A 14,133-nucleotide genomic window follows, 5' to 3' on the forward strand; every position below is an offset into this window, starting at 1 on the left:
TTCAAATCTTTTTCTTAACCTGAAAAAAACTGCTCAGCAGAAGTATGCCTTCCTTACTATTTTGATTTACTCTATCTTCTCTGGATTAATATATGTTAAGGTACATTACTCCATTTGGCTGGAAAACTGGCACACACTAGTCTTAACAACATAGATGCAAGCAAATAATTCATGTCCAGAAGAATTTCTGTTGCCAGAAAACTCCCTTTATGGGAAACAAATTTTCTTAACACTCCAAAAAAATAAATCAATTATATGTCCAGATCTGGATCACACAGCTGGGAAAAAAAAAGTTTTCAAAATTAATAAACATTCCCTGGTGAAACATTTCTGAACTTTGCCAAAACTTTATACTGCAAGTTATTTTTTTCACTAAATCTTTAGGGAAAAAGCAGCACATTCCAGACACTGAACTGTCAGTAGATGAACTACCATTTAACGAGAGGTCACGTATGTCCTTAGTCTACACTCCTGAGAGCTATATGGTACCATTGACAATGAAACACTGCAAAGTTCTCTAGTACTGTATTTTCTTATAAAATCAAATGTCAGACCAAGTTCATCAGAAAGTATGCTAAAACTTAAGGGATCTTTCAACACACCTGGGGTGATTTATGGTTATGCATCAAAATCATGCAAAACTTGTAAGCTTCACAAAATACTTGATGAAACTTAGCAGATTCAATCGTTTTCATTTGCAGCCTCTCTGAAATTAAATATAAAATACTACTCAAGGGGTGTGAAATCCCATAGTTTGAAAATGAAGCATAGAGCTACACAATGCTGCATTCAGGAATGCAATGCTTCAGACAGATGTAGGGACCAATGTCATAATCTCTAGTCAACCAAGAAATCTTTCTACATTAGATCAAGCTCCCCCTAGGAAGGAAATTAACAACAAGCAGCGAGCATGATACAAACATCTAGTAATGACAAGTTCTCTACAGATATACTGCTTAATCCAACTACTTTGTTCTGTTTTGCTGTCTCCATCTGGTACCATCAGTGCCACATTTCATACAGCCAATCTCAAGAAACTGAACTTCTACTCCTAAAAGAGCATGTCATAACTCAAGAAAAAGGCAGTGTGTCAAGTTAGTCCACCATGGGCTTACCTATCATTCGGCAATTTCACAGACAGGTACTTGACTCCTTGGTTGTCTGGTGTCTCCTGACAAATTCTAAGCAAGTGCTGTGGTGGTATTAGTTTTTTTAAACTGTGAATCACTCTGTATTTCACAGAGTGAAAAACTGATTGCCACTATCACAGGCTCCTTAAGTCATCCTTCAGGGTATTTTCTTCCTCCTATTTAGAGTATTTAAGCATGAGTCACAAAAGACTACAGGAGGTAGCTCTCCACGTGCAGTATAGCAGTTCTGCAGCTGACATAATTAACTCTGGGATCTTTCTTTACAGCCACAGGCACACCCGATTTTTTTGAGCAAATCCTTTACTACACATTCAGATAATGCACTATTCAGGGCAATCTGGAACTCCTCTAATGGTCAAGGTCACAAATCACAGCTACCTTCAAGAATTCCCTGTTCTTGATGTGTGGTTGCATCAACTGCCAAGAGACTGTGGGGCTCAGACATTCTGCTTCATGTCAACATGCTATGATTATCCAATTAGTAGTACACAACTGCCATTGCGAATCGCTTCTCCAAAGCCATCAGCCTCAAAAATTAATATCAACCCACTAGCTTGAAGCAGGAGAAAGCAGGAATTCAGCAGAGATCCCAATCCTGTTTTGGTATTGCAGGAGCAGATCCACACTCTTGCTTATGACTGCAACTCCCTGGGAAATGGAAAGCCCACAATATGCCAGCCAATCTTAGTTCCCTCTTTACAGTATGCAAACATGAAGGCAAAAGTAAAAATAAATAAATATGTCTGTCCTGCAGAGTTTAAGGGAAGAGTTACTATATTTAGAGGCAGGGAAAACAAAACATAGCGCACCTCTGGGCTTACTTACATTTCTGGTTTGGCCTCAAGGTGTTTGTTCTGTTCTCTTTAAATAATAGACTACCAAATCAAGCAAACTCTCAAGACATTTCATGCAGCTTTCCAGATTTAAGATCCATGCCCTTGATGAGCTCCACCTTCAGAATTATTTTTTAAAAATGCATGTAAAGCTTATTTAAGTATTTTCTCCTTTTGGAAACCTGTCCTCCCCCTTAAGCTTCATGAAGTTCATGCATTTGATATTTCACCAAGACATCAATTTTTGACATTTTTCCAGAGGACAACTGACAGCTACAGTCTAGTGTTTCCTTAGCAGTGATATTTTGGCAATGTTGATACTCCTCGATATAGTCAGAAAGAAGTATCAAGTGGCCAGACAATAACCTATTTATTCAAAAAGGTATGTCTTAATTACTGATCTTGTACTTATCTACAACACACATTTTATTCACTATGTATGAAATAGTCCCTGCAGACTGTTAGGAAGAGGCTTAAACTCCTGTAGAGTCCTTTCATAATATATACATTAAAAATCACATAACATACAAAAGGATAGTAGTAAAGATGGCTTGTTATCAGTTCATGACAGAAAGCAGACATAAAGCTAACCTTTTTTATTATTATTTGACTTGCAAGAAAGAAAGAACATCTTGAATGAATAAATACAAACAAATATATGTGACATCTCTTTCTCCTACAGAACCACTTAGTGTGGTGATTCTTCAAAGACAAGTATCACAGTATCACAGTATGTTAGAGATTGGAAGGGACCTCAAAAGATCATCTAGTCCAATCCCCCTGCCAGAGCAGGAACACCTAGATAAGGTTACACAGGAACATGTCCAGGCGGGTTTTGAATGTCTCCAGAGAAGGAGACTCCACAACCTCCCTGGGCAGCCTGTTCCAGTGTTCTGTCACCCTCACTGAGAAGTTTAGTCTCAAGTTTAAGTGCAACCTCTTGTGTTCCAGTTTGTAACACAACCACTCACTTTTTGACCAGTTGCATCCATCCCCTTTGTAGCTGTCACTGGCCTTGATGCAAATGAGAATGACAAAACATCAGTAAAACTGCTCCTAACAATCTTTTATGTGAATCTTTTGGGGTCACTCAGTGAATCAAAACTATTAAAGCATCTTGGTTGATGTCAAAACCTTTGAATTCTCTTCTTTACAGCTACCCATGTTCAGGCAGTGTCTGTGTGGAAAGGATATCTTAAGTGAGTTACACATCCTTCAGAGATAAGCACTTGTTGACATTATGCTTCCTAACATTTTAAGTCTTTTTCCTAGCTCCAGGTTTTGGCATGTTCAGTATTACATGATCTTTTGATTCAGTGTAAGAAATTCCCTCTGAAATTCTCTCAGGTTAGCCTTCACCTGACACATATTCTTTCCACTGCTTGACATTAATTCCTGGCTTTATTCAGTTTAAAATTACTGGCTCTTGGAACATCAAATACTCTGTTCAATCTGCTCTGATATTCACTGGAACATCAAGACATATATCTGTACCTGCTACACTATCCACTCTCCTGTTCACTGCATGCAGTACACCCCATGCCATATACAGATCAGAAGGTAATACTTCCATATGACAGAGTAAAACTGCAAAACTTAAAGACATCTATTAAAAAAAATCCATCCATAGCCTGTCAATGCATTAAATTATCTGTATAATTTTACTCCTGACATCTGAAAGAATAATTATTTTTCCATAGACCAGCAAAAAATTTCCTTCTTATGTTTTTATTTAAATCTTGAGAGTCTCCATATGGTCATAATCTCTACCTTTTTCTCTGCAATTATTACACAGAGAACCCAAATGGTAGATGTTTTTCCAGTCTTCAAATGATACCATCTGCTGCCATGGTTCACAACTGATTTCCTATTCTCTTTCCTAAGACCTGTGAAACATCTCATGTAGCCTTGACCACATATCTGTGTCTTCTCCAAGATGTATCTTGCCTTTAATGGAAGACATACATGAATACAACTTCACATTGTTACTGAAGCATTCCAAAAAGGCTATGGGTTGTATTTTTGACTTTCAATGATATGGCGGCCACTCTTGACATTTATCTCAATTTTCTAAGCCCACAACAGGCTGACACTTCCTGTATGTCAACACCAATCTTACTATTTATATTTAACCCATGCATTTTTTTCAGAGAGCATTTCAACAGCATTAAATTGTTTTTTGTTGAAGCCTTTCAAAGGCACTTCACTCTTCCATGTTTACTTGCTCTTCACAGCTCCCAATTTCACTTTCTTTTATCACATTTATTTCTATTCTGGTTTCTACCCTGTATAGTCCGTTTCTCATTTTAATTGGCTGATCTTTTGAATTTATAGCTTCTTCTATTAGCACTCCTAAAAAAAAATCACTTTCTCTTCACTTGAGGAATCCTGTTCTTCACTTAATATAAGTATTTTCTCACTTGCACTGCATATATTAGCATAATGGTGTGTTTATTACACTTCCTGCACATTTGTTAGTATCCAAAGTATCTCTAATACTAGTGCTGACTGCCACATTGCTGCCACTGTTTCCATAACTTTCCATGTTCTTGTTCTTAGTCAGTTTGATATTAGGGAAACTCTCTCTTGCAGTGGTACATGCAAACTAGCAACCTGTACCTGTCTTTCAGGTTTCTCTTTTTGACGCTGCTTGCTCTGCTGCCTGACATACATGTATTTCCTCTTCTAGAGTGAGATCACCTTTATTTAAAAACCCACTTGTGTTTGTCTTTATTGTTATGCCTAAGGAAAATACAGTCTTTTAGTTTAGTTTTCCAATTTAATGTAATTTCAAGCCTTAGTTCATCTCTACCATTTCCCCTTCAAACTAAACTCTCACTCTCCATGTACCTATTCATAAGGTGTCATCTTTTGCTACAGTAGTCTTCAAACTTTTTCAGTATTTCTGCAAAGCTGCCTACTCCTTACCCAGCAATACTTCCACACTGTTCTCCGTTTACCTGTACAGATATTGTTCCTGTCACTGCTTATGAGTAGAGTAGTATTTTTGTCATCCGCTAGCCTGTTTCTCCCTGTGGTTTTCATGAACACACCACAGCACTGCATACACCTTCTTCCTGCACTCCTCCAACCTACACACCTTTGCAGCATTCTCCCCACTCCAGTATATGCGCAGTGAATGAAGATCCACTTGAAATTATACAAGATCAAGCAAACATTTTGGTGATACCTCCAACTGTCAGGAGTAAACCTTACACTTCAGATAACCCCTGTGAAAAGCAAAACTGCTTCAAAGGAAACTGTCCATTAAAAGTTGTGAGAATATGCAGAAGCGCTCTACAGCTCTGCATACAACCAGACCAAGAAAACAGAAGGAAAACTACCCTGTCTCCATGCAGACTTGAATGCCACTGGAGGGTTGGGAGAAACATTCAGGGCAGGAAGGATCGACAGAGTCTTTCCTCCACAAACACCCACCTCCAGGACAAGTGGTATCTATTTCTGCAGCTCTGCCACCTAGGTCCCCCAGATGGCACAGGCTGCAGGCAGCAAGTCACTGCACACAAACATGGTCAGGGATCTTCAGTGACGTCTATGGCAGAAGGAATATCCAGCATCAGCATTTTTCTATTTACCTTGATGTCATGTGGATTTGTGCCAATTCAAAATGTCTGTAAATTGATTTGAATCTAACCTGAAAAGTTTTAACTTTTGTGTATGTGTGCAATACACAGTCTTCAAAAGATACTTATATTGCTACCACTCTACACAGTAAATACTTCAGCATATGCTTAGTCCCGTGAATTTAACATAACTGCCCTTAGCAGAAGAGTACAGTGTATGTGTTTATTAGGTGAGGACACAGTATGCATAATGTGCCCAAGCCCTGTTTATAAATAGGAAAAGGCAAGATTGGCGGGGGAGGGGGGGGAATTTATCTTCATGGACTTGACCCATATTCACCAAACAGATTCACCTGCTTAAAAAAAAAAAAAAAAAAAAAAAAAAAAAAGAAAAGAAGTAAAGAAGTGTCTGTGTGAGGTAGAAGACCACAGATTTGGGAAAAAAAAGCTGGAAAAATGCTCCAGCACCATCCAGGGGTACCAGGTTCGATTCCTTCCTCTCCCTAGGGGAATGTGATCTCATGTCTCAGAAGATACCATACTATAAAACAACCTGAGAGAGGGTAGTCTCAACTTTACCTGTTCATGCTGTTCTAATTTTTGATGTAATTGAACACTCAGTGGAGCAGAAGCAGGACCCAGCTGTCTTGCTACACAAATAAGCGCCACAGTTGCTCAGCTAAATAGACTGTCCTGCTCTCTGACCCAAAAGCACATTTAAATACTCTATGCCAAGTAAGGCAACTCAGATGGGAAGAATCAAGGTAAAGCACACACCTGTATGCCATACAGGACAGTAGCTGAGATTTGACATGCAAGACCTTTGTTTAGACCCATGGTCTACTTGAAGCAGAGCAGTTCACCACATGCACTGCTGAAACGGTTCATCTGAGACCACAAAAACATCTTACTCCGCAGCTTGACCCTGCTCATTAAAACTAAAGCCTTGCTTTTTCCACTCCCAGTGGGCAAAGTCCCCAAGGTTTCCTTACACTCAGTGGAGAGAGAAGCGGACGTGTCCACCAGGTAATTTGCAGTAGGAACCTAATTTAGCCTCCTGAATCACTTCCTGGAAGAAGTAAGCTCTTCATTGCTGGCAGGAGAGTACCCAGCTGAGTTAAGTACCTTCGTTACACAGTTCATGAGAACTTACCAAATTTTAAATGCTGAGGCCTGGGACAGTCCCAGACATGATTTATCAAGTCCAGCACTTGACACCCACAGCAGATGCTGTGAAAAGTCCCCCACTCCATGCCCGGTAAGCCTGACATGCCCAGTATGTGCACATGATTTATACACATACGCTCGCTGTGCTGTCTGGCATTCAGAAAATCAGGCAGTTGTTGCAGAAGAATGGGAAAATTCACATCCTATGCACTCTTCATATGGAATACCACATCTGACTGTGCAATGTGGGACATGCGTGCTTCACCAGATATCTGCTGAATACAGCCTTAATTATTTTTACACATATGGTTAGGATTTAAAAAAGAAAAGAAAAAAAGGTAAGAATAATTTCATCTAAATCTGAAACTGGAAGTCTTTTGGCCCAGCTGTCAAATCAAGAGTAAAAATAGCTGACTTCTCCGGCCCAAAGTACAGCTCATTGTCAGACTCTTCCATTAGGACCTCAGACACATTGCCATTTCATTGCTTTTCTGTTTCAGCAATGGACTAACTTTAATTAAAATTTTGCCCTTCTTTTACTTCCACATCAGAAAACTATATACAGTGAGACATATATCCTCAATGGACCAGCACAAACTTCTGTAATGGCTGCAGCTTCTACATTTTTGTACACAGAGGTATAGGTTCATTTCAGTACAGAACTATTTAAAGCCTTGTAAAAGAGCCCCCTAAAATACTTGATCTCAACTTCCTCTTGCCTCAACATATTCAGTCTTCACACAGTAGGAAAACACTTGAGAGCCAAGGCAAGATGCAAGTCAAAAACACAACAAATAATAGAGCAACAGGCCCATTCTCTTCCAAATTTAAAACAAGACAATGCTTGAATCAACTTCTTTTCATCCTTCACAGACATCCTCTAAACTACTCTACCCTGGCAAAACTCTAATTCCAGCCAGTTTTGTCACTGCCTTTAACAAGGCCAGAATCGCACCCTCGGCTTCCCCCTGAAATAAAAGGCACATAAGTACCTTGTTGGATCAGGACCAGCTGCTTTAGCAAAAGCCTGGTTCAAGTCACACCATTCAGAGATTACAATCTCTTTAAGTGCCTCTGAAAGTGCCTTGAGCCTTTAGACTGCTTTGTTCCACTTTCTGTTACTTCTGCAAAAAGAAAAAAATCTCACTTCTTCAAGCCATGTCTAGGAACCAAAGAACATTGACCCGAAATCTGATCTTCAAGAGTCTATCCTACCGATGACGACACAAGCCAGAAACAGCAATAGCAGAATTGGTACTAATGTATTTATGCTTCAGCTATAATGTCTGTTGATGATACAACTCAGTGAAGGTCATTTTTTCCCAGAAAAAAAAAAAAAAAGAAAGCAGCAGATTCACTACAGAATTTCCTTGGCATGGCTACTTTCCCATAAGCCCATTATGACTGTGCAATGTTAAGGTTAATAGTACCTATGTAAAAAGCATCATCTCCCTATGCATATTTCAGGAGAGGGAGTAGTTCGGTTTGTTTTTTGCATTTGCTGAAAATGTAGGTGACAATCGAACAGGAATTAAGGTGCACCCTTATTATATTTTATTTTAACAGCAGCTATGTTACTACATACATCTGGATGAAGAGATCTTAGCAAACACAAAGTGTCCAGTGAAAGAGCATATTCTCATTCCCGGCAGTGCAGGCTTTCATACCTCTATGAATCTATTTCTCCATTTGAAATATATGTAAATTAATGGATTTATACAACGAGTGCTTCATTTTTTAAAAAACAGTTTTCAAAGAGAGGTTTTTTCATACGTAACAAGCTTAATATACATTTAACATAAATAAAACATTGAGACAGTTTTAGACTTCTCTGCTCCATTTTTCAGCTTTTATTATTCTTCATTACCTGCTACAATCATCAAGCTTGGGCAAGGATATTTGGATGTCCACCTTCATTAACATATTGTTAGACATTCATGCAGTGAGAGATAACAAACATGGAAGAAAGGGAACTGCAATTCAGTGAGGGAGGTCCTTCTTACATTAAAATGAATTTCAGAATAAGGGCCTTGTTTAGCTATGTACAAGTTTTTGCTTTACAGTTATATGGGATCTAAAATCTCGCTAAGCTACTTTCTCCCTTACACTGTCAGAATAAAAATAATGAAGAAAAAATAGAACCTGAGAAATCTGGAAAATGCCAGCCTAAAGATATCTCAGGCTGGCCTGCCGGGCCCTCTGTATTCTCATTAGTATGGAAAGAAGTGGAAGTTTCTTGAAAACAATGTCTTCAAGACCAAATTCTTAAATTCATACAAATAGTTTTCATTTTAGCATATAAATCCCAAACCTCTCTCAAAACTCTTGAGGACAGAGACATAGACATAGAGGGAGAGGCAGTGTTTTCGTAGCCCAGCCATGAGCACCTTCTGAAGGATGCTGCCCTCCTTCAGCATAAGCTGGTTTGCCTGAGCCTGGTGGAGTCAGTCCCAGTGGAGACTCCAAGGAGCCCCATCAGTCCTCATCAACTGGAAGGTCAACGACTGAAACAAGCCAGGTTTCTGGGAGCAAAAAAAACAATAGAAAAATATAATGCCGCTATACACAAAACCCAATGCTTTGTGATACTTGGAATATTTTTAGACTCTAGAAATTACAAAACTGAGTCCTGTGAAGTGTATTTTCAGCTCACCTTAACCAATTACCCAGATCTTTAAAGGAAGATAAAAATGATGAATTCCTAAAAGAAGCTATTATATCACCACTGTCCAAAACCCCTTTTATATTTGTAGCCTGATGCCTCGTGTTTTATTACACAATTCCAAGTCACCAGAAATAACTTTTCAATCCAGCCAAACCATGCAATGCTGCACAGCCAAAAGCTGTTTTGAGGAAAAAGGGGCTGGGGGCTGGAGGAGCCTTGTAGAAGGTTTTATACTATATTAAATCTACAATAGCCTAGAAATCTAAAATGAAAAACACCCAAAATAACAACAGCTCTGAGCTCCATATGAATTTAAACATGCCTTTTTTTTTTTTCAGCACAAGCTCACATGACTTGTTAAATAATTTACTCTATAAATTACTTATCCTGTTTTACTTATTAACAATTCTAGAGTGCTTTATATAGCTCCAATAGAAATTTATTTTGTGGTTTTGAAATGTACGCAATACACAATCACCTCTCCTTTAACAGGCAAGAGCTTAAAAGTCACCCACGATTTTGTGGGCAATCAGTTCTTCCTGAAATACACCAATTAATTACAAACCCCATTCACCTGAATAATCGTAAGTCAACATATTAATGACTCGATATCAGAACTGTGAAACTAGGCCTGGAATACACTTGCACTGCAGTAAGACACTCCGAAATTAAAGTCTTTGAAGAGTGATATACTAACAATACATTTTACTAATGAAAAAGTATTAACCCATCCTTTTACAAGGAGTCCTGATGACTTTAAACATCATTCATTTACTATTCGATTAGTATTTTTGCTCACCCAAGACTACTTGTTTGATATTGTGCTTACAAGGCATGAATTTAACAATACTTACATACTTCTTTTGCTCTCACCACTCTTGGTCCTTGGCTCTTGATGCAAGTGCAACGTGAGCTCGAATGACTGATACCATGATTTTAATGCAGGATCTCACTCTGGAGTTCAATTTATCTCTAATAATATCAAAACTACCAAACAGTTACTATCATTAAGCTCTGTTATGATAAGCGATTTTAGCACTGGCACATGCTTTCCAAATAAGGAAAGCCAATTGTATGAACCTAAAATCTTGTTAGAACAGAATTTTCAAAATCTGTCTTTTATTCATCTTAATAGAAAACTACACAAGAACAACTAGTTAGGGAAAAGGTAAGGAAGATGACTAAGAAAAGCACCAGGCATAAATACTCTTATGCCCCCCCCACACCAAGTTTCATCAGCTGGCCATCACAGGGCTGATGCAAAAGTGCTCATAGTGTCTTTCCACTGCTGTTGGTAGAGTTGGGTGCTGGATCCATCCAGGAATCAAGAAATAGCTGGACTGGGAGAGGAGTGTTTATTCAGCTCTAGCTGCAATTTACCTACAGGTCAAAACAGAGCTGAAGCACCAGGATGTCTAGTGGTGGAGGCTACCTGATGTGTGGGACCCCAGCTCTGTTACTCCTACCAGCACCACCTCAGCTTTCTCTCTCACCTCTTGGAGGAAAGGGGAAACCCTCGCTGCCTGCTTACATCCTGCAAGCTTGTGCCATCCACCTGGCCCAGAGCCAAGCCTCTGCACCACTGTGGGTTTCACATGCCTTCCCTAACCATGCAGTTATCCTAACACTCCAGTACATGTGGCCCCAGTGAGGATCTAGAGTCAGCCCACATGCCCTGCGTGCCTGTCAGTGTTTTGCCTGGGACTGCAGGATCCACTCCTGACAGGAGCAGGCTGTGAGCAGCAAATGAAGGATTACTTTCAACAAAACTCAGGAAATACATGGGAATAAATTACTAGAAATTAAGTGTCTTTTCCTCTTCTCTTACTTATACCAAGAATGATTCTACCAGAGACCACTGGAACTGTGCTCCTCTACCTACAAAGCACATAATGAAAAATCAGGCCTGAAGCTTCCCAAGTAAAATACAACGCCCTGCTCTTTTAAACTTGTTTCTTAGCTAGTATATTTCCAGTCTGTATCTACCATGTTATAAGTGCTTCCCTACATATTTACTGTTTACTGAGCTCCCACAGTGAAATAAAATAACAGCTAGTGCCGTCCGATTTTTAATTTATGCCTATATACTAATTAAAGAGTCTGTGTTTTATGTTGAAAGTACGCATGAAAAAAACATCCTAAATACGTGCAACAGCATCTCCTGAGAAATCCATGACTCAAAATTATTTTTAGATCACCAAACACAACAACGTGCAATGTCACAGAATGATACAGTAAAAATTCGAAAGAAATGCAAAGACAGTGATGCTCAAAAAACACAGGAAAATGAACACCAAAACCATCAGAGAAAAATTACTAGACATTCTTTAAGTTTATCATGGCTGGAATACATATTTGCATGTGTGTTTCCTCCCCTGGCCTTTTAAACAGAGTTACATTCTAGAGGGGGATTGCTCTTTTACCTCCAAATTGAACATATCAGAAAACAGCACTAGCAAAGCCTATGAATATAAGCAGAGTTGCATAGCTCAAAGCAATTTTTTTCTTTTCCTAGTGTAGCAATCCACCACATATTAAACACACATCTAAACCAGTAACTGCCGTAACAGCAAGTCTGTTTTTTTACCACAGGTCCTAACAGTCTACCAAAGGTAAACCATGTATGAGTAGTAGAAATTCCTGTCTCCAAATACACATGGGGGAATGCAGAAAATTGACTTCAGCAAGCTGCAGAAAGGGTACAGTTTAATCTAAAATAATTCACTATTTCACAGTATATTATTTCTAAAGGAAATTGAAAGGGAGAAGAAGGATGCAGAACGCAAACAGTATATGTAAATCTGTATAGATTGGGGGGGGGGGGGAATTATTCTGATATCTTTTTCATTAAGTGTCATGGAAAACAATCCAGAAACCACAGGGATTGGAAAATATGGAGATAGACGTAACAGCCTGAGAAGGTTTTCTTCCCCAGATCTATCATATGCAGGTACAGCATCCAAAATTTTTTGCTCATCAAGAGCATTTGCAGCTTTTCTCTGGCAGCATCTGTGGATGCCACAGAGCAGAGAGCTGTGAAACGATGCAGGATTTAAGAAGTAAAGCTACAGAACTCTTCTCACCGAATATCATATGCAAGCAAATGAGAATGGAAGCAACACATGGGTAAGGCTGAAATTGGAAAAAAAAAAAGAAAAAAAAAAAAAAAAAAAGAAAAAACAACTTTCTGCAGCTTCCTCACTATCAATAGGGGTTTCCTAATCCTCTAGCACTTGCTGGAGACAGCACAATGCTCATTCCTCTGCAGGCTTAGCATTTCTCCTTCCAGCCACCTTACTGAGAAGGGCAAAGCAGGCTCGCATGCCTATGGGGAAGATAGTTTGCTGTCCCTTCCACAAGAATCTGCCGCATCATCTCCTTTTTTATCCTTTCTTTTTGGTTGGTTGACCGTGGGGATTTTTTTAACAGGAAAAGCTTGCAGGAGAGATCGGGAGGGAGGGCGGGAGGGAGCTAGTCTCCAAAACTCTCGGTTCGCAGGAATAGGCATAGGGAGATAAAGTAAAGGAATTAATAAAATAGACACCACCACACCCCCCCCCCCCCCCCCTTCCAGGTCAGCCGCGGCCGCAGAGTGAGGTCTGGGCGATGCGCTCCCCTCAGCCAGTGCCGGACCCCAGCTCGCCGTCCCGCTCCCCGGCTGCCCCGCGGGACCTCCGTGCCGATGTTCCGCCGCACCGCCCGTCCCTCTCCCTGGGAACCGCATCGCGGGCAATTAGGATTCATCACCTTCAGTGGGCTGGCAGCGGAATCTCTGTGAAGTCTCGTTCAAATTAAATCACACCCGGCCGTCAGGCTGCCTGCCACCCCATCTGCCAGCGGAGCAAGTGCCTTTCGGCACGGTTGAATTCCCTGCCGCTCCCCCCCCGCAGCGTCCCCCGGACGCCCCGTCCCGCCAGCCCCCGTTCTCGCGCCGGACCGTACTCACATCTCGGTGACATTGTCGCCGTCGGCGCTCCCCTGCGGCACGGGGAAGGAGGCGATGCCCGGCACCGGCTCCGCGCACCAGATCCGCCAGGAGCTGCAGCGGCAGGACGCGGGGCAGCCCAGAGCGCCCCGCCAGCAGCCCAGCACCAGGCAGCACAAGCCCCACAGCCGCGCCAGGCCGGGTCCCGGCCTCCGCCGCCAGGACATCATGCTGACCCCGCTCACTCCAGCGCTGCCCCGACGGCCTCCTACTGCTCCCGCTGCAGCCGCCGCCGCTGTTGCCGGAGCGCACGCCCAGAGAGTGCACAGCCTACCGCGCCTCGGGCGGGCACCCCGCGACTGGGGCTCACATGGGCGCGCCGCAGCCGCTGCCGCAGCCACAGCCGCCCCGCGGCGCTGCCCGCCCCGAGGACTCCGGGAGGCGGCGGGAGCCGGGGCCGGACGCTGCGGCGGGGCTGAGGCGGGGAGGGTAGAGGGAGCCGGCGGCGCGGAGCAGCACCTGCCCCGGCTCCGCGGCACCGCCTTGGTCCTCTTGGCGGCTCCCGATGATGCTGCAAAACCCGCGGAGCGGCGGGGGCAGGTGGCGGAGAATGCGCTGCTACCTGCGGGGGCTCGGGCAATCGCTGCCCGCCGGAGGGAGGGAAGGAGAGGAAGAGAGAGGCACAGCCCTCGGCAGCGTCGGCGGGGCTCGGAGAGCCGTGCTCGCCTCTTTACGCACCGTCGCCTCCTCCTTCCAGCTGATAATAAAGCAGCCCCGGCTCCTGCTCCAGCCCAAGCTGGGGAGCTGC

The 14,133-nt window shown here is 42.0% G+C and overlaps 1 protein-coding gene across 6 annotated transcripts in view; it reads right to left on the minus strand.

Moving 5' to 3' along the window:
- Nucleotides 1–13,845, minus strand: part of NTRK2 (neurotrophic receptor tyrosine kinase 2) — a 211,545-nt gene extending 197,700 nt beyond the window's left edge. For all 6 annotated transcript variants that reach the window (XM_061343932.1, XM_061343931.1, XM_061343933.1 and 3 more), the window contains exon 1: nucleotides 13,347–13,845. In XM_061343932.1, the coding sequence (XP_061199916.1) occupies nucleotides 13,347–13,555 (209 nt within the window). In that variant the 5' untranslated portion in view covers nucleotides 13,556–13,845. The remainder of the gene's footprint in view (nucleotides 1–13,346) is intronic.
- Between the last annotated feature and the right edge of the window lie 288 nt (nucleotides 13,846–14,133).

This window comes from Neopsephotus bourkii, unplaced genomic scaffold, assembly GCF_033783945.1.
Source record: "Neopsephotus bourkii isolate Nb327-2 ecotype Australia unplaced genomic scaffold, CSIRO-AGI_Nbou_v1 NB_1831, whole genome shotgun sequence".
Lineage (NCBI taxonomy): Eukaryota > Metazoa > Chordata > Aves > Psittaciformes > Psittacidae > Neopsephotus > Neopsephotus bourkii.